We start from the raw sequence: 24,880 nt of genomic DNA, 5'->3' as shown, positions 1-24,880 counted from the left end.
TTTCTTTTAGTGTCTTGTCAAACTAAGAAAAAATGTGCAAAATTTCTTGTGTGTTCTCTCATTCTTCCCTTTTCCATGTGAATAGAAGTTCTTTGTTTTCTTCTTGGTGTAGTGGTGAGGAGGGAGCTGCATTAGTGGGAGAAGATATACTCTACAATTTTTCTATTTCATATATGAAGTCTCATGTTGGTTATCTGTTTGCTAACTTTTCTTACTTCATTCCTTCCTGCAAATAAGTTGTTACTAATAAAGCAAAACTCATTTTGCCTTTGAACTTGTGTTATTCTTTTAAGCTTGACCTGTCCAAAATCGAGTTCCTGATTCAGCTGACCCAGTATTAAATTTATCCTGAACAAGTGTCATCAGAGTGGAAAAAACTGCCACTGAGGTTCATAAATAGATGTTTAACTTCTACTTTTTCGACACACAGTAGACTCTACCATGTCCCATGAAGCACACCCAAATTCTACCTTTGGCAGCTTCCTAGATAAAATGGGAGTATTTAGTAATCCTCTGATAGCAGGTGATGACCATTTCCATATTCCTTGCATGCCATTCTGACTGGGCACAAGTCTGGTCTGTGTATGTACGCACACAGTGCTGCATATAGACATTGTATAGGAACTAATGAATCTGCTCATGGATACAGTCCTTCTGCTGTTCTTCACACTATCAACTTTTCCCTCCCACTGGGTGATACACCCCTATGGGTAGGTTTAAATTTGACAGAACCTGTACAAACTGTAAACCAAATAATAGTTGACTAAATTTAAGTGACTTGCTGTGTCAGCCTCACTGAGCCAGCTGTTTGTATCAAAACCCATTTAGTCCAAAACCTGAAATGCCAAGAGGATTTTCTGAAATGTATGTTGAAATGTGTTGTCAAGCTCAAATTCATCCCGACTAGAGAAATTAATGTCCAAATGTAGCCAAGCAAACCAAAGAACATAGACCTGAGGATATAGTTTGAACTATATTATATCCAGTTGAGATTTTACAACTTGGGTTTTTTTGTTGTTGCTGTTATGTTGGTGTTTTTTGCTAACTAGTCAAAGCAGTATATTCAAATCATACTTAAATCTTAGTGCAGTCAGATTTCAAGGCTTGTCACTTCATCCCCTCAGCCAAGGCAGCATAACATTTAAAGTGATATTCTTGTGAACTTTCTGGGGATGTGAAATTAATACTTTTTCTTTTTGATGGTTTGACAATTTAACTTCTAATACTCTACAAAATTTTTTAAAAATAAATTATTAGAATATATATATGCATGCATTCACATGGTTTTTTAAGTCATTATATAGATATGCTCATCTCTAATAGGCATGTGGGTAACATGTATCTTGTAGCTAATACATATTTTCAAAAATTTTAAAAAAATTGCCGCCAAAGAACAGTTCTTCCTAAGTGGAACTGAAGATGAAAGAACTTGAAGGGATTGTTTACAAGCCTACTTATCTTATTGAACCTTGTTCCTTCCTAAAGGATAAGTGCGAAGAAAGTGAAACTCATGCTACTCCTGTTTCTGCAGGGAGTGCTTAGGAGCTTAGCTTTAAGTAAATAAGGGTATTCTGGTGGAATTCCAGATCCTCTTCATGGCCTTCCTCTTTTTACCTCCTTTCTCTCTCACACACAGATACCCATGCGTTTCCCCCTATAGACCAGAGCCCTGCTACTGACTCTCCTTCTGCAGAATCATTTTTTGCCTTATTTTCATTTGTGTGTCATGTAATTATGGTTTGCAGAGTTAAATACGCTAGACTATTTTCTGTAACTTGATTAATGACATCAGTACTTGCAGCAATAATGAGAACTGACTGATGGTGTGGGGGCTAATTCTGAGAACAAAGAAAAAATTCCAGTTTAGGCAGACTGTAACAAGATTCCTCCTACTAGTGTCTTAAACTAAATATTTCAGGTTTGTCTTATGTTTAGAATTTAGGTGAGCCCTGTCCATAGCTTACATGCATTCTGGATGTTATTGTGGAGAAGAAAGGCAGGCTTTGGGGCTAGAGGCCTTTTTTGACTGATTTTTCCCCTTGTGTAAATTTATGCCATACAGGTTCTGATACTGGAATGTGTGTAATTTGGAGTATCTTTGTGTTATGTTATTTGGTGGCCATGTTAGTCAGGTTGTATTGCTTTTGCAAAGCAAAGTTGGAGATGGCTGGTGTGCAGAAACCCTTAGAGGTTGTGTTCATTGGAACAGCTTGATTCTTGACATAGCATTGAACTGACACTGAGGATGCATTTGGTTCTCATTTCTGGATAGAACCTTGAGATACAGCGATTGAAACTTTTCAGAGATTAACTCGGGCCCTATAATAAAGAACAAACATTTGCTGCCACCTTTAGATGCATATTAGAAATGCATTTGGTTTTAAGCTTTGTCCTACCTCTACACATTGATATTTAACAATTGTTCTGCTGAATTAATCAAAATATTCTTGGAAACCCAAAATGATGGCATCTTCACCTTTGTGACCTTTTCTGTAGGACACCCTGCAGGAGTTATTAATGAATCACTGTGTTTCCTCCAAGAATAAAATGCCAGTGTGGGAATGGTAATGAGTACTTTTCCCATACAGTATTACTCATCTTGGCTTACCACATTTGAGACCTGCTAAGCATATAGTGGTGTTTACCATACACAGCAAGATTAATGACTGACCAAAGGAGACAAACAAAAACCTGTGTTAGAAATTGCCCTGAGCATCCTGGTCTAGTGTGTGGCATCCCTGTCCATGGTGGGGGTTTGGAAATAGATCCATCTTTAAGGTCCCTTCCCACCCAGGCCATTATATGACTCTGTGAATTAGGATGGGAAAAAAGACAATTGTTGCCCTCCCTTCTGTCAGATACCTGGTAGTTGGTTGTTTGTTTCAGTTCTCACCTGAAAGACATTGAAAACAATGTATATTTGAGCATACTACTCTTGCAGACATTCACATGTAAATTAATTCTGATAGAAATGAATTTGAAAAATTAAAAAACTAACAAAAAACAATAACTACAAAGGTGAGTTATCTGCAGTTATCTGTTATTTTGGTGGTTTGCTGTTTTGAAATGACCAATCAAATTTAGCTATGTTCCCATACAGAAACATTTTTTTTTCAGTTTATTTAGGTATTTTTTGCCAGCATATACCAAATACTCAGTTATTATCATTCTAGAGATGAAAATATTAGAAGTGTTTTCTGCTGCCTAAGACTATTTCAGATGCTTGCTCTTATGTCCTGCATATTCATGTCAAGATTAATTCTGCTTTGCAGTTTTACTTAACTGTATGTATTTTACTGATCTTAAACACGTAAGCCATGTATTGAGATTCAAATTAATAAGAATAGTTGAGATCTTTTTTGATATAGAAATTTGGCATATAATCTGAGCTCTAAATTAACTCTAAAAGAGGAAACTTGTAAGGAAAACAAAAGTACATTATGTTTTTGCAAAATCTCCATTGATACATAAATTGAGAAGGGACATTTATCATTATGAAGGTTGGTTCCTTTTTCTGATACGTATGACTCTGAGACAAGGTAATGTAGAAAGCATTAAGCAACATATTTGCTTGACTTTCTGAAGACTGAAGGTTTAAGTAAGATGTTCTCTTCAAGATGCAGAATATTGCTGTTTGCCATAGAAATTGGTTGGTTTTTTATTTGTTTTTTTTTTTTTTTTTTTTTTTTTTTTTTTTATCTAGTTGTTAGATTTTGATGTTTACAGAGCCAGACTGGGGCTCTATGCTTTGTTATAGTTACTGATTCTGAAAGTGTCTGATTGGTTAGACTGTCATTTAGTATAAATCTTAATTATTATTGAAAATATTGCTTACTTAGAATTAATTATAAATGTATTAGATTAGAATTTAAAGTTTTACAAGTTTAAATATATTTTTCCATTTGGAAAGTGGGTATAGATTGTGTTAATCTGAAATTGATCCTAGTTAGGTATTTTCTTAATGTATAACTAATACTTATTATATAGTAACAACCTGTCCTGGCATCAATGCCAGTAATTAAGGACATTAATGGGAGAAGATAAGATTTTCTGTAAGGAATTTGTGACCTGTCCATTCATCTCTTAATCCTTGTTGTGTATATTCTCCAGAACTGCTAGAACTGTAAAACATAATGGCTTTTCTATTTCTTTTAAAGAAGGAAAAAAAAACAGTCCTGGGTGACAGACAAATGAAATCTGTAAAAGGGAAAATTATTTCCTAATTTCAGTAATTTGAGTAAACTTTAATACTGTATTGATGTAGAAAGGCAGAGACATCAAATGCTATGATGGTGTTGAACCCTAGAAGAATCCCAAAGTGTGTGAATGTATTTGGCTTGGAAAACTACAAATAACAGCCTTTTTTTTTTTTTTTAATTTGAACATTTATTAGCACTCAGACCAGATAATGACCAAAAAAAAAAAAAAAAAGTATAAAGAAAATAAGAAAATCCTTACCTATGAAAATCCTACCTGTGAGAAGGGAAACTAGCCTGGCCCCATGGTGTGTTACAGGGAATGAACACTAGAGATCACATCCTCCAGCTGTACAGTTAAGATGAAATACAACTGCCTGGACTCATAAACTAATGATGATATTGATTAAAAGGTTGCAACATGTTTCAAATACTCTCTGCAGGTAGATGTTATTTGCTTTGCTTTCCTATAGAAAGTTGATGATAAGTAAGCTGAAGGTTGATGTTTTTCTTCTTTACTCATGGATTGGTCTTAGCACACCTGAGTTATGACACGCTCAGTTTGTCAGTCCTTTCAGCCCCCCTCAAGGAATTTTGAGGCACTTCTTACCCAGACGTGGAATTTATCTTCAATGTAATTTATGATCATAGTGGCAGAGCTATTCACTGCCACTTTTACCCTGATTTCTTTTACTAAGATATCTTTCACTGTTTTACCTCACCGAGCTTCATTAGTTTAGTGTTTTTGATAGATTTTGAAGGTGCAAGTCTGATTTACACATACTCAGTATATTTATACTTACATAGATAAATTTTTATATGGATAAAACATAGGCTTAGGTTTGAATATATATTTTACAGCATTTTGGAATTCATCAGTTTTTGCCTAAAATGAGATGGATGTCAGTTCTGTTTTGTGCTGCTGAGCATTACTTGATTGGTGAAAGCTATTTTCTGGTCACCTTTGTGTGTAACCAAGCAAAACCAGACAGAGTTTTTTGTCCTATATAAAACTTCCTTTAATCTAGCTGACCTCTGATGTGGAAAGGTGATTGTCCATGTTCATAATGACTTCAGAACTGTTAGAAATGTAAAATAGCATTGCTTTTCTATTTCTCACAAAGAAGGAAAAAAACCAACCTTGGTTGATGGACACATTGGTAAAAGGGAAAAACCCACCGCCTGAATGCCCAGGTTTCAAATGTTTCAAAAACCTGTTTAAAAACCTAAAATCTTCCTTTTCTGTTCCTGCAACCTGGTATTTCCTATGTTTCAATTTTAGTTCACTGTTACATCATTTAATGCAGCATTTCTCGCAGTCTGGAAAGTGAATGCATGTGGTGCATCAATAGTAATAACTATTCAAAATACCTCTATGGAACACACTTTGTTGAATGAACCCAGAAACATTTCTCAATATTTCTGAACTTCGTAGATTCTTGAGAATAATTTTTGCATAAATTCTCAGGTTTCTTGAGTCCAAAAAAGTCAAATGAAGCATTAAATAATGGTTTTTTCCTAATGACATTGCTCTCAATATTTGACCTTGTCTTGTTTGTAAATCACACAGCTGCTCGCTCAAATATGTTGCTGAAATAAGCAGACATATATTGTGCTTAATGAATTGCTGCAGAGTTATCATTTTCTTACCTTTCTGAATTTTAATTCTTTCCAGTCTGTCAGAAAGGATCTGTTTAAAGAATCACTTCTTGATCTTCTTATGAAAATCCTGTATACTATGTTTTTCATTATCAGTCCCTATAAAAAATCATAAGGCACTGGCATTACTACGTATCAGAACAAAGTCAGCAGGAAGTGTGAATTAACTTGTACTTGTTGTCCAGCATTGTCTCCATTCCAAAAATCATTCTAAACTTAGTACATTGTAGTTCCTCATGACTAGCAGCAATTCATTAGTGTTGACATTTTCAGTCTTCTGAACTTCTTCTACTGACACAAGTAGGATCAATTCAGTATGTATAATGGCTCTCTTTCTACTTTGATAGCATAGGTCATTTCTCTTCTTAAGCATTTTAGAATTCTCTTTATCTTTCACAGTTCCCATATTGACATAAGAAAGTGGATGACTGTCACCGACATCTTTTCATAAAAATCCTTTCTTTAGGATTTTTCTGCCTTCTGAGAAGCTGTGGCCTCAGCAACAAAATGTAAACAATGGTTATCTGCTGCTGGGGAATGCAACTGGTGGATCCGTGATTGGTCTCGGCTGGATGTTTGGATTTACGGACCACTCATGGCAGAGCTGCTCTCACTTTCTGCCTGGACACAGACCTTTGTTATTCATTCCTTTTCTATTCTTAGCTTAGCTAGCCTTCTGAGAACTTTCCTTCTATGTCTTTTCAGTATAGTCATAATGTAATATATATCAAAAAATAATAAATCAAGCCTTCTGAACATGAGGTCAACATTCTCATCTCCCTCTTCATCCTGCAACCCTTGTGACCCCTGTGACAGATGACCTTGTTTGGATAGTCTTATTTACTAACAGAAGAAACACTATTAATTTTTTTTACCGCTGAACAATAAAATACTCCATATTTTCATCTCTTTCCTCTATTTCAATTCTGTGTACATAATTTATTTTTTTAAGTCTTTTGGCAATGCTGATGCTTAAAATAGCACATTTTAATTCTCGCTCTCTTTTCCATCCCTTGATATTGTCATTCTATCCTAGCTTATTTATATATATTCAGCATCCACATTGGAATAGAATGTTAGTCTCTACTCTTCTTTGAATTCAAAAAAAAACCTAGTTTTTAAGTGTCTGGGATCTTTCATTTGTTCTCCAAATGTACATGTATATGAAAGTTTGCTCCTAACCCAGCTTTCTAAGCTCTTTAGATTTCTGACATTGAAGAGGTAAATATAAAATACAGAGCTGTAGACCATTTGTCTAGGTAGCAGAGAAAAATGTCTTCCAAGGCTACTTAAGCCATTTGAAAAATAACTCACAGAATTTAGTTTCAATGACTTGATATTTTGCTATTCGTGGATTAGCATTATTGTTTAATATAAAATATTAATAAATAGAACACAGTGTGTAGTCTTGGTGATGTCTTAAGGTCAAAGTGTTGGATTTTTCAGAATTACTTAAAAAAGGATTGTTTCAGACAGCCCACTGTGTTATGATAGTAATTTCCTAAGTAGGTTATTTATTGATTTTTCTGTCTCTCTCTTTACAGTATTTAAACTCACTCATAAAATGCAAAACAGATTGGATGTACATCACCTTCACTCACTGTGGACTTCATTGCATTACATATTTTTCTTCATTAAATAATATATAGTTGATGGATCTGTATAACATTTTCTGATCCCTCTCCACTGCCAGGCCACTAACATCAAATGGGTTTTTTCAATGTTTGCTTTTATTTACCTTTGGCAAAGATACAAAATTACTACCTCGGCCAGGTGCTGGTTTTGGAAATCAGTAGATACCCTCAGTTTGCACACCTGTATTAACACTATTCTTTCTGTTTCCTTCTCCCCTCCTTCCTTCTCCTTTAAGGCTGGTGCTACGGTGGTGCTTTAAAACTGGTTATTGATTTGGTCAGGAAGGTGCAGAGTGTGAAGTTCTCTGCAGTGTTGACTTAAAGGCTGCCAGTTTGGAGAATCATTGCTGGCCTGGACAGGTGTTTAGTAGCATATGCTTTCATAGCATAGCAAATTAAGGTCTTTCAGACTCCCTTATCTCCCTTTAGGGACCATAGCAGACTTCTCTTTGTTCACTGTGAGCTTCAGCCCACGGTTAGTTGGCTGTTGAGCACCTGGATACTGTGATTGCTCTACAATTTTTTTTTCCCCATCTTAAAATGTACCTTGCACATCTAAGGAGCTGACATGGCTAATGAGAGCAGAGGAAGAAATTTATCTCTGTTGTCAATAAGGCTTATCTTGTTTTGTTGCTTGCTAATGAAGATGCTGAACAGTCAGGATGATCATTTTGCCTCATATATCCTCTGTAATTGGTAGGACCTTTTTAAAAGTATAATGTTGTGATGCACAAAGTGTTCTTTGTTATTGTTAGAAATAACTTGCAAGCATCTGTTTAACTCCCAAGGTTATAGGTATTATTTAACTACTAGCAGGAATAAAATACACATTTTCTTCATATAAGAGTTGAGATAAATTTGCTCTCTTTTTTACTAAAAGTACAAGATTTCAGATACACAAAAATAAATTGTGGGCAATGTAAATAATGTTCAGAAGCAATGAAGTGACAAACTAGGGTTGTATTAGAACATGCTACAGTATAAAATATTATATGTTACTATGATATTATAGGCTTTATTTCATTGCAAATCAGTAAGACTGAAAAGTATGGGTCAAATATGAATAGTTTTACTGAGGTTTAAAATGCATTCATAATATACTGGGTTTGGGTTTTTTTTTTCCTTTTTCTGTCTTACATCCTTTGAACAAAATACCAGATTAGATGAATTTTTAAGTCTCTTTGCATCAGCATAATACACAATATTTGCCTGCCTTTTTATATTTAAATTTGTTCCTGGCCAGTTTTTGTATTGATGGATATTAAAAGATCCAGATGTGTCAGAAGAAATTGCCTAGCCCACATGGGAACAGGGGAAAGTACTGTAACCAGTTTAAATTTGGGATCACTTCTTACTCTGAAACCTATATTTCTTTTCAGGGTAGAATAAGATTTTTACAAAGGTAAAATCAAAGGACACATTGATTGTGTCCCTTGGGAGTACAATGATTCTTAATGTTGCATGATTGGTAAAGGCTTAATTCAGTGCAGAATATGTACCACTTATATCAAAATAGTTGCCAGGCTTTTTGAAGGCTATAAACTTTCCAGATTCAGGTGCAAAGACTTACAGAAATGTTTTGTTTACTTTCAAAGAAAGTGAAAGTCCATGGCAATCCTGCTGTCCAGGCTGTGAGACTTCTAGATTTTATGGTCAAATATAATTTGGGAATAAGTTATGTTTGAAAGATAAATTGAGAAATTGATGTTCATATTTAAGTTCAGATTCAAGTTTTCAAAGCTGGAAATCCAGTGAAGATTGTACTTTTTATAAATGTACTGTCTTTCAGATCACTTAGGCATCCTTTCTGGATGATAATTTAAATATTGAAATTATCTAGAGAACATTCAATTTGTGTGGAATTCATTAAGTTGTAAGAGTGTATCATCTTACAGGATTACAATCACAGAAGTACTATTTCTTATTATCTCAAGCTGTTTAACAAGGCTTTCACATGGCTGTTTAAGGGAGGTCAGTGAGAGATGTTTTTTTTCTGTTTGGGTCTTTTTAGTAGCTCTTCCCTCTTTTATTCAAGAAGCTCTTAACCAAGGCTGTCAGCACAGCACCAATATGCATGAAAGGATGTGTAACAGTGAAGAAGGAGGGGAAGAACATGTTTGTCCTGTGGACCTTTGTAATCAGCTGTTGTGTTACAGATGTGATGGAAAGCCATGGGTTAATGTTAGTCTAGGAAATGTAACTCTGTGGTAGTGATGATTTCAACAAAAGAAATGTACTCAGCAAGGAGAGGCAGCTAATGGATGTGTGAGGTAGACCATCAGTTGAAATTTCATCAGTTGATGTTGAAATTATGTAGCATCCTGAGTTAGATGCTTAGACTTCACTAAATCCTTTATACTTATTGTGGTGTTTCTTGGGTATCATTCCAGACTAAGTTATTCTTTATTGTCAGCAGTTTCACGACAGTCTTAGCAGTAGAAGAGGTTTGCCTTCATGTCTTCAGTGTTGTGTTGTAGTAATGAGCAGCTCTTAACTTTTTTTTTATGGCATAGTTCTTTCTTCCAACAAAATCTATGATTTTGATTGGTGAATATAGCTAATGTGTGGGAGTTGCCTGAACCTTGACAGACTTAGGAGAAACTTTCAGATCAGCAAAACCTGTAATTACCTCTTGAGCTTTCTGTGGTCACTTGTTTCATTCTAAAGTGTTGTTTTCAGTGATTCAGTACAGTTTGGAGGCGGAGGAAGAGATTGGGTTTTTGTAAAGTGCTGTCTATAAGAGCAATGTTCAAGCTGGTTTTTATTGACAGTGGTTGATTGAAACAGATGAGAGTAATGTGCATAATTAGCAGAAAAAGCTATTCAGACATAAACATACGTCAGTCATACCAGTCTTAGGTGATTGGGATGGTGCTAAAATACTGTCCATATAGCTCCTGCATTTCCCTGAGGAAGGGCTGGCACAGCTAGTTGCTGTCAGGTCTGATGCTGCATTTTTCATTTGATGGTTTGCAGCCATTGCTCTTGACTGATTTTATCCTGACCTTGAACAGTTCTTACTCAGTTTTCATTCTTACTCATGAGCCATAACTTTATTTTCAGTTTATGTGGTAATAGAAGTTGGTGATTTTGAATATGCTGTTTAGGTGGCAAACACAGAATTTTCAAACTCACTTACCTCATTAAGAAATAGGAATGTGTTGACAAATACACTGTGTTCCATACCTCCATTGTTGCAGGTTAATGCATTATGTTTCTCAATAATAATTAACACTACTTAAGCAGAAGCTCAATCAATAGTATTGACACAATGTCTGCAGGAACTACCTTTGTTTAACAGAATCCTGTGGTTCATTTTCAGGGCATGTTGCTCTCTAACTCTCCTGCCCATTCTAAAAGAAATGTCAATACTTCAGTGAGTTCAATTTGAAACAATACAACAAAATTGCATCAGGAGATGTGTTAACACTTTGGACTGCCTTGTCAGGGAAAAGTGTGTTCGGCTTTCTGTTGGTTTTGGCTGTGATGGAGCTTGTTTTTCTTCATAACAGCCAGTACAGTGTTGTATTTTATATTTGTGACCAAAACTGTGTTGGTAACACACCAGTGTTTTAGGTGAGGTGTGCTTACACAGTGTCAAGACCTTCATGGTCTCTTCCTTCTGCCTTGTCCCCCATAAAATGGCCTGGGAGGGGACACAAACAGGGAATCTTACCAAAACTGACCAAGGAGATGCTCCATGCCATGTAACAGCATGCTCAGCAATAAAACTGGAGGGGAAACTACCTTTTCCCAAGGTAGACATTGCTCAGGGACTGAGCATTAGCCCAGGCTGGTAACTGATTCTTTTCGCATCATTTATACCATAGGCTTTCATTAAAAATAGATTTTTTTTCTTTTAAATATTAAATATAACTTTTCATAGTAGTCATTGGTTGGGTGATTTTCTTATTCTATATGAAATCTGTTCCATCATTCTGAATATTCCCTATGGAAAAATACTCCACTTTTGAATCAAACTTGTTTGTTTGAATATTTCAGTGTGTGGTCATGAAGAAATGTAGTAAGTACAGCATTTGATTAATGGCAGAAATGGCTGGAAGGATTTAACAAAAAAAAACCCTCACATTTTTTCTTTATAGAATGACATCAATATGAGTAAAAACTGACATGGGAGTTATCCCATTTCCAGTTATTTTACCTGTCAGCTGATCAAAATCAGCAAAGCTTGCAAGTTTTTTCGGTGTTCACGATGCTCACAGCTCTCACTTGTGACCCCAGGGGAGCAGCATCTAAGATTAATATTTAAATTTGCCAGCTCATTGACAAACAGAAGCTTCCATGGTGCATAGCTGCTGTTCTTTGTTTTAATTACACGTTCTGCTTCTTGTCAGGTTGGCTGTAATATGAGATCCTGCTGAATTCCAGAACTTTTCCAGAGTAAGCCTCTTTAACACAAAATTGTCATAATGGGTAAATGTCACTTCACAGTAAGGTTTTTGGGCATTATTGATTTTATACTCCCCAAGAAAATTACCCTTTCTAGAGAACAAATCAGACTTTCTTCCTGCAGGGTTTTCAGAGTTATTACATACAAAGTTTTTTCACATTTGGATCTTCAGAGATGAAGTTTTTCCCATTTTCTTCCCTCTGGAGATCAGAGGTCCCTTCTTGGGCTGGAAGCCCAATCCCCCCATTTAAAATGAATCATCATGATGGAATGTAATTTAATACTGATTTTAATTTGTTGGGATATATCTATAAGAAGATATTTGCTTAAAAAGAATCAATTTGCTGAAAATGCAGTAAAAGTAACAGCATAATCCACATACCTTGCCCTCACCCCAAGATTAACAAGATTTTGACCAGAGTAATGATCAGAGACAAATTCCTATAACAGAATGATGCAAAGATAATGCTAAAGTAATTTTTCTGATTCTACTGCTTGGAATTTGACTCTGTAATTAGTTAAGCTGTTCAAAAGTATGAATAATTTACATGATATTGTTGCTGTTGAGTACTGAATAAAAGAAAATCTCAAGAGAGCAGGAGGTATTTTAATTATCAAGATACCTCATCAATGAAAAAACTCTTTTTTGTTTTACTCTAATGGCCCCTATATCACTGTTTAAAATAAAAAGGCACTAGCATCAGAGCTAAAACTTCCTTTTACTTATGACTGTAGCAGGAAAACTTGTGCTACTTAACTGCCCAGAGAAGAGATTTTTCTAGTGCCTTGCAGAACCACAATAAGGGTTGTTTTTTTTGTAATACAGCTTTTTCTTGATCTAAGATTTTGCAAGCCACACTGAGAAATGAGAATACACTGTGTTTGCTAAGCAATAAAAATGTTGAACCCTTAAGGTTATTCAGGTAATTTATTTTGTCATGTTTTGGGGGGTTTTTTTGTTTGTTTTTTAAGACCTCATCTTCACAACATAATGAAATTTTATTTCCAATGGTCTGCAGAAGTCATTCTGTTCATGTGCTGCTTTCAACTTTTTGTCAGCTAATAGTCTGCTGTGTTTCAGGCTATGTTGATTTTCTTTCATTTTTGTGTTTCTGGTTTGCATATATTTAAATATGGGAGTTAAAACACCAGAAATCATCCAGATGTATTTGATATGTTCGAGATGATAGTTTTTGAGCTAAAAGTAGGGGTGGTTCTTTTTTGGAGAAGTTTATGGAAATAATTTAGTCAAGATACATATAAAGATACTCTTTTACTCAAGAAAACCCCAAAGCCACAAATAGTATTGTAGACTTGGAAAATATATTAGTTAAGTATCACTATATATTTATTTTGCTCTAAAAATTTTATTGAAAATGTCTGCTGATTCTTGCATTTTTATAATTTTCATAATTGTCCACTGATTTTTGTTAACATCTTCAGAATTTTTCTTGAAACATAGAGAACATTCAAATCAGATCAGTGCAAAATGTATTTTAGTCTTGTATTTTGTTTTTTATAGTAGCATTGTGGTTTAGGAATGGTATTCCTCTCTCTACTGCTCCAACCAAAACTGTGACAGCATTCACTTCCCCTCCCCCTCCAGCAGAAAGCACAAAAGGCAAAGATTAGTGCTTGAGATAAGAAAAATTTACTGAAAACAATAATGAGAAAATGAACAGTGATAGCAAGAATACCAATTACAAATAATCAAAGCTAACTGCATTTATTTCCTTCTCAGAAGTAGGTAGTTGCTAAATGCTTTATTAATGCACGTACAATTAAAATTGAATACCCGTGTTTGCAAATCAGTCACTGTAGAGTCTGATCACTAATCTAGAGATAAATCTCTGCATTGAGCTGAAATATATTTGATATGGCTAATAAAGAATGTGATGAACCTTTTATGAATGTGTGATAAAACAAATGATGCAATCTAAATAATGGTATCTCTAGAGACCAATTAGTTTCTTTGAATACTTGATTACGACAGTATTCCTGTATCTTTCAGGTATTGGGCATGGTGGCTAAAGGATGTATTTTTCATTGTGCATGATAGAAGTCCTAAAGCTGACTTCTTGGGGTGTAAGAGCCTCTTGATACGGACCTACAAGGGTTATCAAAGTTCAGCACCTGGCTCTGCACAGGACACCCCAGGAGTCACACCATGCGTCTGAGAGCGTTGTCAAATGCTGCTTGAGCTCTGTCAGGCTGGTGCTGTGACCACTGCCCAGGGGAGCCTGTCCACTGCCCAAACACCTTTTGGGTAAAAAACCTTTTTCTAATATCCAAACTAAACTGAGCAGGTCAGTCCGTGCCTGCCCCTCCTCTTCCCCTCAGGAGAAGTTGTAGACTGCTGTGAGTTCTGCCCTCAGTCTCCTTCAGGCTGAACCAGCCAGGTGACCTCAACCACTCCTCGTATGGCTTCTCCTCTAGATCCTTCACCACCTTTGCAGTCCTTCTTTGGACACCCTCCAATAGCTTTACATCCTTTGCTTGTTGTGGTGCTGAAAACTGCACACAGGACTCGAGGTGAGCAGAGCAGGACAATCCCATCCCTTGCCTGGCCAGTGATGCTGTGCCTGATGCCCCCTGGCCCTCCTGGCTTCCAGGGCACTGCTGGCTCAGATTCAACTTGACATTGACCATGGCACTGCTCTCCAGCATCTTGTTCTTCAGTCTATACATAAATCCAGGGTTGCTTCATCCCAAGTGCAGAATCCAGCACCTTCCTTTGTTGAACTTCATGTAGCTGGTGATTGCATGGCCTTCTAATTTGTCAAGGTCTTTCTGCAGGGCCTCTCTGCCATGATGGGTGTCAACAACTCCTCCCAATTTAGTATTATCTGAAAACTTAGTATACATCTGATTCCTGCATCCAAGTCCTTTTTGAAGATGTTGAAAACTGGGCCCTGCAGAGCCCTACTTGTGACAGGTCAGCAGCCTGGTGTCACCCCATTCACTGTAACCCTTTGCACCTGAGCCATGAGCCAGTTGCTCACCCATCATATGCTCTCTTTATCCAGCTGTGTGCTGGACATTTTGTCTAGAAGGATATTGTGAAAGACAGTATGAGGAGCTTTACTAATGAAATCCTAAAGGAATCCATCAGCATGGAAAACATCTCTCAGGATATTTTGAATCAGAGTAGTTACCTCCTGAAGAACAGCTTAGTTTTCCAGGTTGTAGATTATTTATTCATATGAATGATTTTCCAATATGTCCAGTGCAAGGCTTGCTATTCCTGCAGTGATACTAATACAGGGATGAGGCATAGTCAGTCATACCAGCAACCACCTACACATGCTCTAGAAATACACTGATGAAATTCCATAGACTATTGACATGTGGGTTTCTGAGTGGCTCATAGATGAGCGCAGATTTTTTTTATTGTTTTACTGACATTCCATTGGTAAGGATACTCCAGAAGTAGTTCTTAGGAACAGTCTCAGAATAGCAGCTTCTCTGCAAGTCACTGCCTGTGAGAAAATACAGCAGATCTTACCTGGAGAGAACACAATATTGTGTTAGCTAGAGGGAAAAATAGTTACTGTCACTGTGCCAAACTTTCAAGTTCATTCTTCTGTGCTGAAAACAACGTGGAGTAAGAGATACCAATCTTTGGCCACAAATCTACAAACAGTAGGAGTATAGAAAATAAGGAATATTTTTAGGAGTATAGAAAATGAAAAATATTTTTGTTCTGTAGTTACCTATTGACATGATAGAAGGTCAGCAATATGTTAGTCTACTCCCCAACACATTTTAAAACTTCAGAAGATGCTTAGTTTTATAAGTTTGTCCATGTAGCTTGCTTTCCTTGAATTCAGCAGAGGCTTTGTGATCTTGTAAAAAACTGATTTAATTCAGTGTTGGGAGCTTTTAAAACTCTTGTCCTAGAGAACTAACACGACACAAGAGGCCAAAGCCATTAGATCACACCACCAAAAAAGGAAAACTATTTCCAGTGCAGTGTTGCTCAGTACATGTGTTTATTTGAAAAGCTTCCTGAACAGAAGCCAAAATAATAATCTCCTTTAAAAAATTATGAACAAAATAGCAATTGACTGAAAAGTTTCAAAGTAAGAAAGTGTGCAGGATGTGAAGTTGTTTGGTTTTACAATCAAACTCCTCAGTGTCTGAAAGGAGATCACTTGAAAAGATTATTCTGTATCTGCAAAGTTCCAGCTCACAATATTGTTAGATATTTATCTCTTCAACAAGCATGCCAGTATTATATTCCTTTTCTAAATGCAACAATAGAAAAAAAACACCAAACCTGCAGCAGTTCCACATCTACTTTTTTTTTTTTCTTTTTTTTAACTCCTGATGTGTAAAATGTAACAATATTGGTATTTAGGAGGCCAGGATGTTCTTTTATGGCTGTTTCTCATATTGACTCATCATCTGTGAGTCACTTTGTGTAGGTTCTTAAGTCTCTCCCTCACCTCCATAGTTTAATACTAGTTGAGTTTTAGCTTAAAATTGCAAGGCAGTTTTCTTTATCTCAGGAATTCCTGCATATGCAGCTTGTACTGTGCTTCACAGGCTACTCAGGGCAGCCTTTAGCTTCACAATTCATTGTTAGTTTGGCCTTTCTAAGGAAAGGATTATCATTTGAAAACTGAGTCTGAAAGGATTGTTTGTTCTTTTTTCTAATGAAACTGTGTGCTAGTTTCAGCTGTGTTGATTTTTTTCTCAGTGGTTGGTACAGGGCAATGTGATAGATTTGTGCTGAACATGGGGTTGATAATATGGAGATGTTTTTTATTATTGCTGAGCTGGGCTTGCACAGAACCAAGGCCTTTTCTACTTTTTGTTCTGGCCATGCTGGCAAGGAAGTTTGGCCTGCATGGGAGGTTGGTAGGAGGAGACACAGCTTGGACAGCTGACCAAAGGGATATTCCAGACCATATGACATCATGCTCAGTGCATAAAGTGAGAGGAAGAAGGAGGAAGGGGAGGAAGTTTGGGGTAATCACGTTTGTTTTCATGAGGAACTGTTTCTGTGTGCCTGCTCTCCTGGAGATGGCTGGACCCCTGCCTGCCCATGGGAAGGAGTGAATTAATTCCTTGTTTTACTTTATTTTAGTGCTTAGCTTTTGCTTTCTCTATTAAACTGTCTGTATCTCACCCCATCAGTTTTCTGATTTTTACCTTTCTAATTCTGTCCCCAGTCCTGCTGGTGGGAGAGTGAGCAAGGGGCTGTGTGGTGCTTGGTTGCTGGCTGGGGCTAAACTACAATAAACTAGTAGCAAAGTAGCCCTTTAAATTGATGTTAGGATTTGATTTTTTAACCCGAGAATATTTTTGAAGTAGGTACACTTCCTCAGATTAATGAGAAAAGCAGTCAGTGTGTTTTTGTCTATTTTCACTTGTCCTTGTATGCTGGTAAGAACAACAGAGTTTAACAGCAGATGTGCTATAGTGCTCGCTTTGACTGTGTTGAATTTGTTTCATACCTTTACCACAATAACTCATTTAAGAGCATTATATATTTGGTTTTAACACTGTTGAAAAAATGAAACAGCCAGGACTACCAGGGTATCAAGCCCGGCCAACATGGATTATGAGAGGAAGGTTCTGCTTGACTCTGCTGATGTCTGTCTATGACAAAGTGACCTGTTCAGTAGATGAGGGGAAAGCTGTGGATGTTGTTTATCTAGACTCAGTAAAGTGCTTGACACCATCTACCACAGCATCCTTCTTGATCAGCTGGCTGCTTGCAGCTTAGATGGGTGGACTCTTCGATGGATAAAAATGTGGGTGGATGTCCAGGCCCACAGAGTTGTGGTGAATGGAACTAAATCCAGTTGGCACCCCATCACTAGCAGTATTCTCCAGGGCTCCCTTTTGGTGCCAATTCTGGTTAACATCTTTATTGATGATCTGGATGTGGGGATTGAGGGCACCCTCAGTAGATTTACAGTGATACCAAGATGGGTGGGAGTGTTGATCTCGAGGGAAGGAAGGCTCTGCAGAGGGATCTGGACGGACTCAGCCGGTGGGCTAAGGACAGCAGCATGGGGTTCACTAAGGCCAAGTGCCAGGTCCTGCTCTTGCGCTGCAGCAATCGCAGGCAGTGCTGCAGGCTGGGCAGAGTGGCTGTCCCGCAGAAAGGGGCCTGGGGTGCAGGTCAGCAGCAGGCTCAGTGTGAGCCAGGGCTGGGCCCAGGTGGCCAAGAAGGCCAGGGGCATCCGGGCCTGTATCAGCAATGGTGTGGCCAGCAGGAGCAGGGCGGTGACCATCGCTCTGCACTCGGCGCTGGTGAGGCCACACCTCGAGTGCCACGTTCAGTTTTGGGCCCCTCACTTTAAAAATGGCATTCAAGTACTGGAGTGTGTCCAGTGAAGGGCAACAAGGCTCTGAGAGGTCCTGGGAACTTGTCTTTTGAGGAACAGCTGAGGGAGCTGGGCTTGTTTAGTCTCAAGGAGGCTCAGGGGAGATTTCATTGTTCTCTACAAACACCTCAAGAGATTATAGTGAAGTAAGGCCAGTCCAAATGGCAAACCAGCTCTAGAATGTTATAAATTCAATTAATTGTATTTATTACTGAGTACTCTAATGGCTTCTTGGTGTTGCAGGAAACAGCATACTCCATTCAGCAGCAGACAGTGTGACGAGCGCAGTACAGAAGGCAAGTCAGGCCTTGAATGAGCGTGGTGAAAGGCTAGGTCGGGCGGAAGAAAAGACAGAGGAGCTGAAAAACAGTGCTCAGCAGTTTGCAGAAACTGCACATAAGGTAAGATTTCAGCAGGATAAAGTCAGACATTTGCCTGTCATAGTTTGTTGAATGAAAGCATGTATCTATACTTTGTTGTATAAAGGCTTGAACTTAGCTCAGGGTAGGTATTGAATCCTCTTCGTGACACCTTCACCTTCTTTGCCTCTAAAAAATCCCTTCCATTTGTTGGTGACTGCTCGGGATCTCAAAGTTATAAATTATGTAAAAGAAAAACTTCTCAGAGTTGCCTGCCACATTTAAAAAACAATTCTGTTTGAGGAAAGAAAGGAGAATGTTGGTTTAAGTTCTTTAGTGCTTAAATGCAATTCTAGTATATCACTACAAACATTAATTTCTTTTAAAAGCATATTTGTAACCATATCCTTGAGTATCAAAGGTTTATGACAGTTTAGTTTGAGTCATTTATTGGTCATCATTTCACCGTTAGCAAATGAGTGAATTTTAACTGCTGCTACTAGTTCTGATTTCTAGGTGATTTCCCAGACAGCTCACTCATCTCAGTTTTGTTAGCATGCTATTATCTACAGATAGCAATTTTTTATTATATGGAACCTAACCCTAAGCTCTCTGCCTGGTTTGCAAAGCGCGTTTGCCTATGCATTTTTTACAGGTTTTAAGTCGCTTCATCTCTTTCTTCTCCCTCTCATTCCCAGTTAAGTGCATTTTTGAATTATTTGAAATGGAAATAATTGGTAATCACAGAGGTGGAAAGGCAATCAGTCCTTTATTTTTCATCATTTTGTAGCGGCAGAGCTCCTGAATACGTGTTTTAAATTACTTGTCTGGAATTTCTGATTTTAGTTAATAATCAAAATCACTGGGTCAAAATTACTATTCTTCTAAGCATGTCTTTGTTTCTGGTGTCTTGCTCTAGCCTTCCTCTCAGACAGCAAAATAATGGAGCATAGGGAAACACAGCTGGGAAAGTAGATAAATCCTGCCTCCTCAGCATGGCAGAGAGAGGCTTTGCCTGTGTGTCCCAGGAAGGGGAATGACTGTATAGCTCTATGCAAAGAAGTTAATGGATTTCAGGCATCTTTTGAAGAATTTGTGTTACAAACTCCTCTTATCCACACTAGCCACATTAGAGTGATACAGCTCACGTTCTCAGCGATATCTCTTTAATTAATTTTTTTATTCCTTTTTCAGCTTGCCATGAAGCACAAATGCTGAGATACTGCCCAAAGTTGAAATCTTCTCAAGAGAAGCTGAAAAGGCTACAATCAGCAACTTTTACAGGAGATTCAGTCTTCTGTGTGCTTTTTCCTTCCCGTTCAGTGGAGATGCATTCTTTCAGTTTCTGTGCAGGAAAAAGTGTTGCGTTTCTACTTTTCTGACTTCCTTCTGTTCCTCTTTTTTAATATTGCTACACAGTCCTGCGGTACTTTCTACCTGTGTTTCAGTTGTTACAGGAGTGAAAGCAGACATTGGAAAAGGACCAAATGACAAGCTGATCAGGATTAAAATAGTAATATTCTTCCATGGTTGTATAAAAAGAAAGATTGAACTGATTGTGGACATGTGTGTGGAAATAAAATCCAAAGAAGGGGTATAATTTTCTTCATTTAATGTAGCATCAGCCAAATGTGAATGAACATTAGAATTAAACATCTGGGGTTGTAGCTATAATGGAGGACAAGCTGCTATGTCCTGGGAAAAAGAAAAAAATTGTTTCTTCTAATGTAGGATGTGCATGTGCACCAGCATTCAGAAGTGCATATCTGAATTTCATTCATATCAGCATTTTACACGTTCCTATTTTCACTTTCAGATTGATTATTTGAATAGTATGCTGAAACCTAGAGAATGTATGCTTGAGGTTTCAAAATAGAGGAAAAAAGTAATTTGTACATCTATACGCACATAGCTGTGCCTCAAACACAATCTACAATTCAGCAATCTTGATATAAAATAGCATTTCCTTTTACCCGTGATTGTGTGGCTAAAGGCCCATGAAAATGAGAATGCAAAGGCCTGGGAAGATGAGAGTGCACTATTTTCAAGACATCTGTTTTTCATAAATTCTCCAGTTTTTGGAACACTTCAGAAATGTGTCTGATTTTAATGCCTTCTCTGTTAGCAAGTTGTCTGATTTTTTAATATAGAGGCTTTCAAATAAGCATGTCTTGGTACACTAGAATCAACTTCTAGTTTGAGTCTCAGCTTTCAATATGTTGTCACTGGAAGGATGACTCTATTTCATCTGCATTCATTATATCAATATATGCACTGTGTTTCTCTTACAAAAATAAGTAGGCTACCTTTTTCCTTCACAGCTGTTTCCTTAACATTTTTAAGATGGTCTAATCTGCTACAAGAATGAAAAGAGAAAAATATGTTGATTTTTTCTTTTCTTAAACCAGTAAGCTAGAAAATAAATCCTTGCAGGAGGTACAGCCTTCATCTTCTGAAAATGCCTGCTCTTCATGTTCACCCTCATCTTACCAGAGAAAAGCTGGCATTATATGAATGTACTGTATTCATTGTAGAATATGATTTTTGCATTATTAATGACACAACAGTCTAAAATCCTCAGAGCAGTGCTTGCAAGAGAGATAAAAGCTACTGTAGTAATTGAGAATATTTTACTTACTGCAGTCTGAAGTAACTGAAAATTTTATGGAAATGCCCATTTCATAAAAAGATGCTTGCCTTTAGGAAAGTATTCTCGTTTGAACTAAGGACACTGTCTAGTTAGCTGACTGCATTCAAACTTAACATCTGTTTGGGTTTTGGGGTTTTTTTCCCTGAAATTTAAACAGTTTTGTATGAAGCTTTTTATTGAATTTCACATGACAGAGAATGGGTCATTTGTGCAGTACCATAGGATCATTTAGTTCTATTTAGCATCAGGCTCAACAGTTACCAAATCTAGCACCCACTGAAAGGGAATTTGGCCACTTCTGTTATAAATCAGAACAGGTTCATTAACAACACAAGTTCTGAACACTCTGTTGAGCTGTGTGTAAGTAATGCTTGCCCTGGAAATATCTGAATGCTGTTGTAATGACTGGGTATTTCTGCAATTAACTAGGGAAAAAGTCTGGTTTTTAAACCAAAATTAAACTTGTGCTAGATACAAAATGTTAGGCTATTTTTTTTTTAAGATGGATTATAGGCCAGTCAGGGAGAACACTTTTGACCACATAGCTATCTTCTTGTCATATTTTCCATTCTTTTAAAATTATATTCTGCTGTTAACCTCGCAAGTCTCTCTCGAGAGAAGGAAGTAGATTCTGAGCTGATGCCATCAAGCCAGTCCTCTATGCTTGCAAATAATTAGAAGAAACGTCTAAAACCCAGGTCAGATAAACCTGAAAATAATTAACTGTCTAAATTTAGATTAAAAGGCATATATTTTCGAGTGTTTACATAAATATCAGCTGGACAGGACAAGATCATAATTGCACTGCTAAGTTCCAGACCTCTTGTGAGCTGAACTGCACTAAAACATTGCTTTAGTCTCACATGAGTTTTTCAGCATTATGGGTTGTTTCGTATCTTCCACTTAAGTGTATGGTTTTTATCATAACTCAGGACTTTAATCCAACCATCAAAAGCCATTTACTATGGGAACTTTAGGTAACCTAAGTCTTCTGAATGAAGGAAAAGTTGGTTTGTCTGTTTACTTTGTTCTTTCTGTTCATTAAACTACAAGGTCTGGTAGTTTTTAGGAAAAAAATCAAGGTGTATAAATGTTTATCCAAAGGTAAATCTTAGAGCATTGCAGTTTCCTTCTGGAACTTAGCTTGTAGTGTATAGAACCTAGTGTTATTAGTCATGTACATAACATATAATATGATTCAGGTTAATGTTTCATATGAAAGAATGTATTTGTAAATTGTAACAATATTAGTTTCTTTATCTTTTTAAAGTTCTAAACAGAATAAAAATTATGTATTGTTAGACTTGACTGCTGTACTGCAAACTCTGTCTTAAAAGGTTACTTTTGTGTCTAGCAAAAGTTGTGTGTTATGTGAAATATTAACAAAAATGTGTGCTCTTAAAACTGATCTTAAAGGTAGGTAGGTTTTGTCATGATTTGCCAGAATTGTAATACTTGCTGATATCTATTGTAACCAATTCCTTGGAAGTTCTCAAAGATGTAGAAATTATTTTGTGCCATTCTGGGGAGAGAAAAAAAAAAGTGGGACCTGCTCTCGACTCACTACTGGAAACCCTGATTTTTGTCATTAAATACTGTACTGTGATGAAAACTGTGTTTGGATTATTTGAGTTCTCTATTCAAAATATTAATTGTTCTTGAGTTAGGTTTTTGTATTTCACTCTAGCAAAATTATATTGAATCTTAGCAAAACTGAATAAAAATTATTTTCTGCTATAGTGATAAAAATTTTCTCTAGAGTACTGTAATTAAAAGAGAAGTAGTAGAAATTAGGTTAAAGCATTTCCTGTCTAAGCAGATTCCAAAAAAATAGTTGCTAGAGGTTGAAGTTAGCACCCTACCTAGAGGCTGTGTAGGTTAAAAAGAATCCTGGTAATTTACTTTGCATTCCTATGAAATGCTTATTCTCAAGTTGTTAATACCTTCTTTTGGCTATCTAATTTTATTGATAATTTTTTTTATCAAAGCACAAGCAGTTTTAATTACCCTATAAGAATAAAACTATAAGGGTAGAATTCATCTGCACACAGACAAGCAATCCCTTGGATTAAATGGATTCAAATGAGGTCTACTTGCACATATCCAATACAAACTGCTTTTGCTGCCATCTCTCTTTTCAGGCTTAAATGTGATCCCTGTGATCGTAATGTCAGAAATTTCTTGTGAACAAGTACTGGCAACTGTTCAATTACTCTAGTTACTAGGTAAGTTTTGCTTGAATTCATGTTATCCATAGATGTTGAATACCATACATCCCCAATGCCCAACCTGTATGAACCTCTTGGTAAAAGAAATAGATCTCCAGTGGATCAGAAGCTAATTTGATCTGGACAGCATTTTGGTGTAGATTGAACAAAATGTTCAGTTCATTTTTGAACATTCTTGTAGATCAATTTCACCATGTCATTTTATACATTTATGTTACAACTTCCATAACTTATCAGACTTATTTGTTGCTGTGTGTAAATTAAGGAAAAGATAGGGCTTTGTTTGTCATCTTTGATTCATGGAAGAAGCTCAAGCATGGAAGTTTGTTGATTCAGTATGTTAGGTTTCCTAAGTAAAATATATGTTAGTATGTTCCTGAATGGATAACATTTGACTGAGAAAACTGTTCTTTCGTGGCATCTCTGAAGATACAGATACACACTACTTCAGGCAGAGCAGGAGTGCTGTCCACTACTTAAAAAGGCTTGCAATGTCTCAGATTAAAAATAGCTTTCTCTTGTTTCATAGTTCCCCATGGAAGTGGTCAACTACTACTGGGGTAAGACATTAATTTGTATAAACAGTAACTTCCCTAATAATTTCAAAGCATCAACTTCTACTTTGTGGCACATCATTACAGCCTGTTTCGTGCATCATCTGGAAACACTGAATGCTATTTAATGTCTCTTTCATTTATACTTTTTCTATTTGAGCTGTTACTGTCTTTTTTTCTGCTGTCACCTCATGCGGTCTAAATTGTGGCAACATTTTTTAATTTTGGTGGCTAGCTTTGGCAGGGGTTGACATGGGATTACAGGCCCAAAAAGTATTTCACTGTTTATTTTTACAATAACTGAACAAAAGTAAACTGCAGGTAAAGGTCTGTTACGTGGAGGCAGAGTATTATGTTAGATCTTCAACGTTCAGGGCCAGTATCCAGAGTAGAAAAGTAACCTTGTTAACTAAGCAAGTCAGGTGGCTTTAGAAGTGTAGAAAATCCATATCTAGCAAAATACCAATTGATATTTTAAACTGTTTCAGAGGTTTCTGGTAGCTAAAAGTGTGATAACTCACACAGAGGACTTGAAGCCTGTCTTGTGTTGAAATTCTGTTGGCACTAAAGAGGAAGAAACAGTTTTTATTTGTGTCGAGTATTTTTTCCTCTATTTGTGTCAAGTATTTTCTCTCCTGAGAAGAGAAAGAAAATGTGGTAAAAAATAAATGAGAAAACAGTGATAGTGTTTCATACTGTATTGAAAACAAAGTCTTCAACATGTGCAACTAACAATAATCATGCTGATTCGCAGCCAAACCAGTTGGGGTTTTTTTCCTGTTTCAGAAAGAATAGGCATATGAAAGCTTTCTTTGCTTTGGCATGATGCTGGAACTAGGACTTCTGCA

General features: G+C 36.8%; 1 protein-coding gene across 4 annotated transcripts in view; it reads left to right on the top strand.

Moving 5' to 3' along the window:
• STXBP6 (syntaxin binding protein 6) overlaps positions 1-22,862 on the top strand; it is a 98,312-nt gene extending 75,450 nt beyond the window's left edge. For all 4 annotated transcript variants that reach the window (XM_058806402.1, XM_058806399.1, XM_058806400.1 and 1 more), the window contains 2 exons: positions 18,485-18,642; positions 19,795-22,862. In XM_058806402.1, coding sequence (XP_058662385.1) covers positions 18,485-18,642; positions 19,795-19,818 — 182 coding nt within the window. In that variant the 3' untranslated portion in view covers positions 19,819-22,862. The remainder of the gene's footprint in view (positions 1-18,484; positions 18,643-19,794) is intronic.
• The last annotated feature ends 2,018 nt before the right edge of the window (positions 22,863-24,880 follow it).

Source organism: Ammospiza caudacuta, chromosome 6, assembly GCF_027887145.1.
Source record: "Ammospiza caudacuta isolate bAmmCau1 chromosome 6, bAmmCau1.pri, whole genome shotgun sequence".
Taxonomy (NCBI): Eukaryota; Metazoa; Chordata; class Aves; order Passeriformes; family Passerellidae; genus Ammospiza; species Ammospiza caudacuta.
The sequence above is the reverse complement of the archived record's forward strand: the minus strand, read 5'-3'. Positions and strand labels throughout refer to the sequence as shown.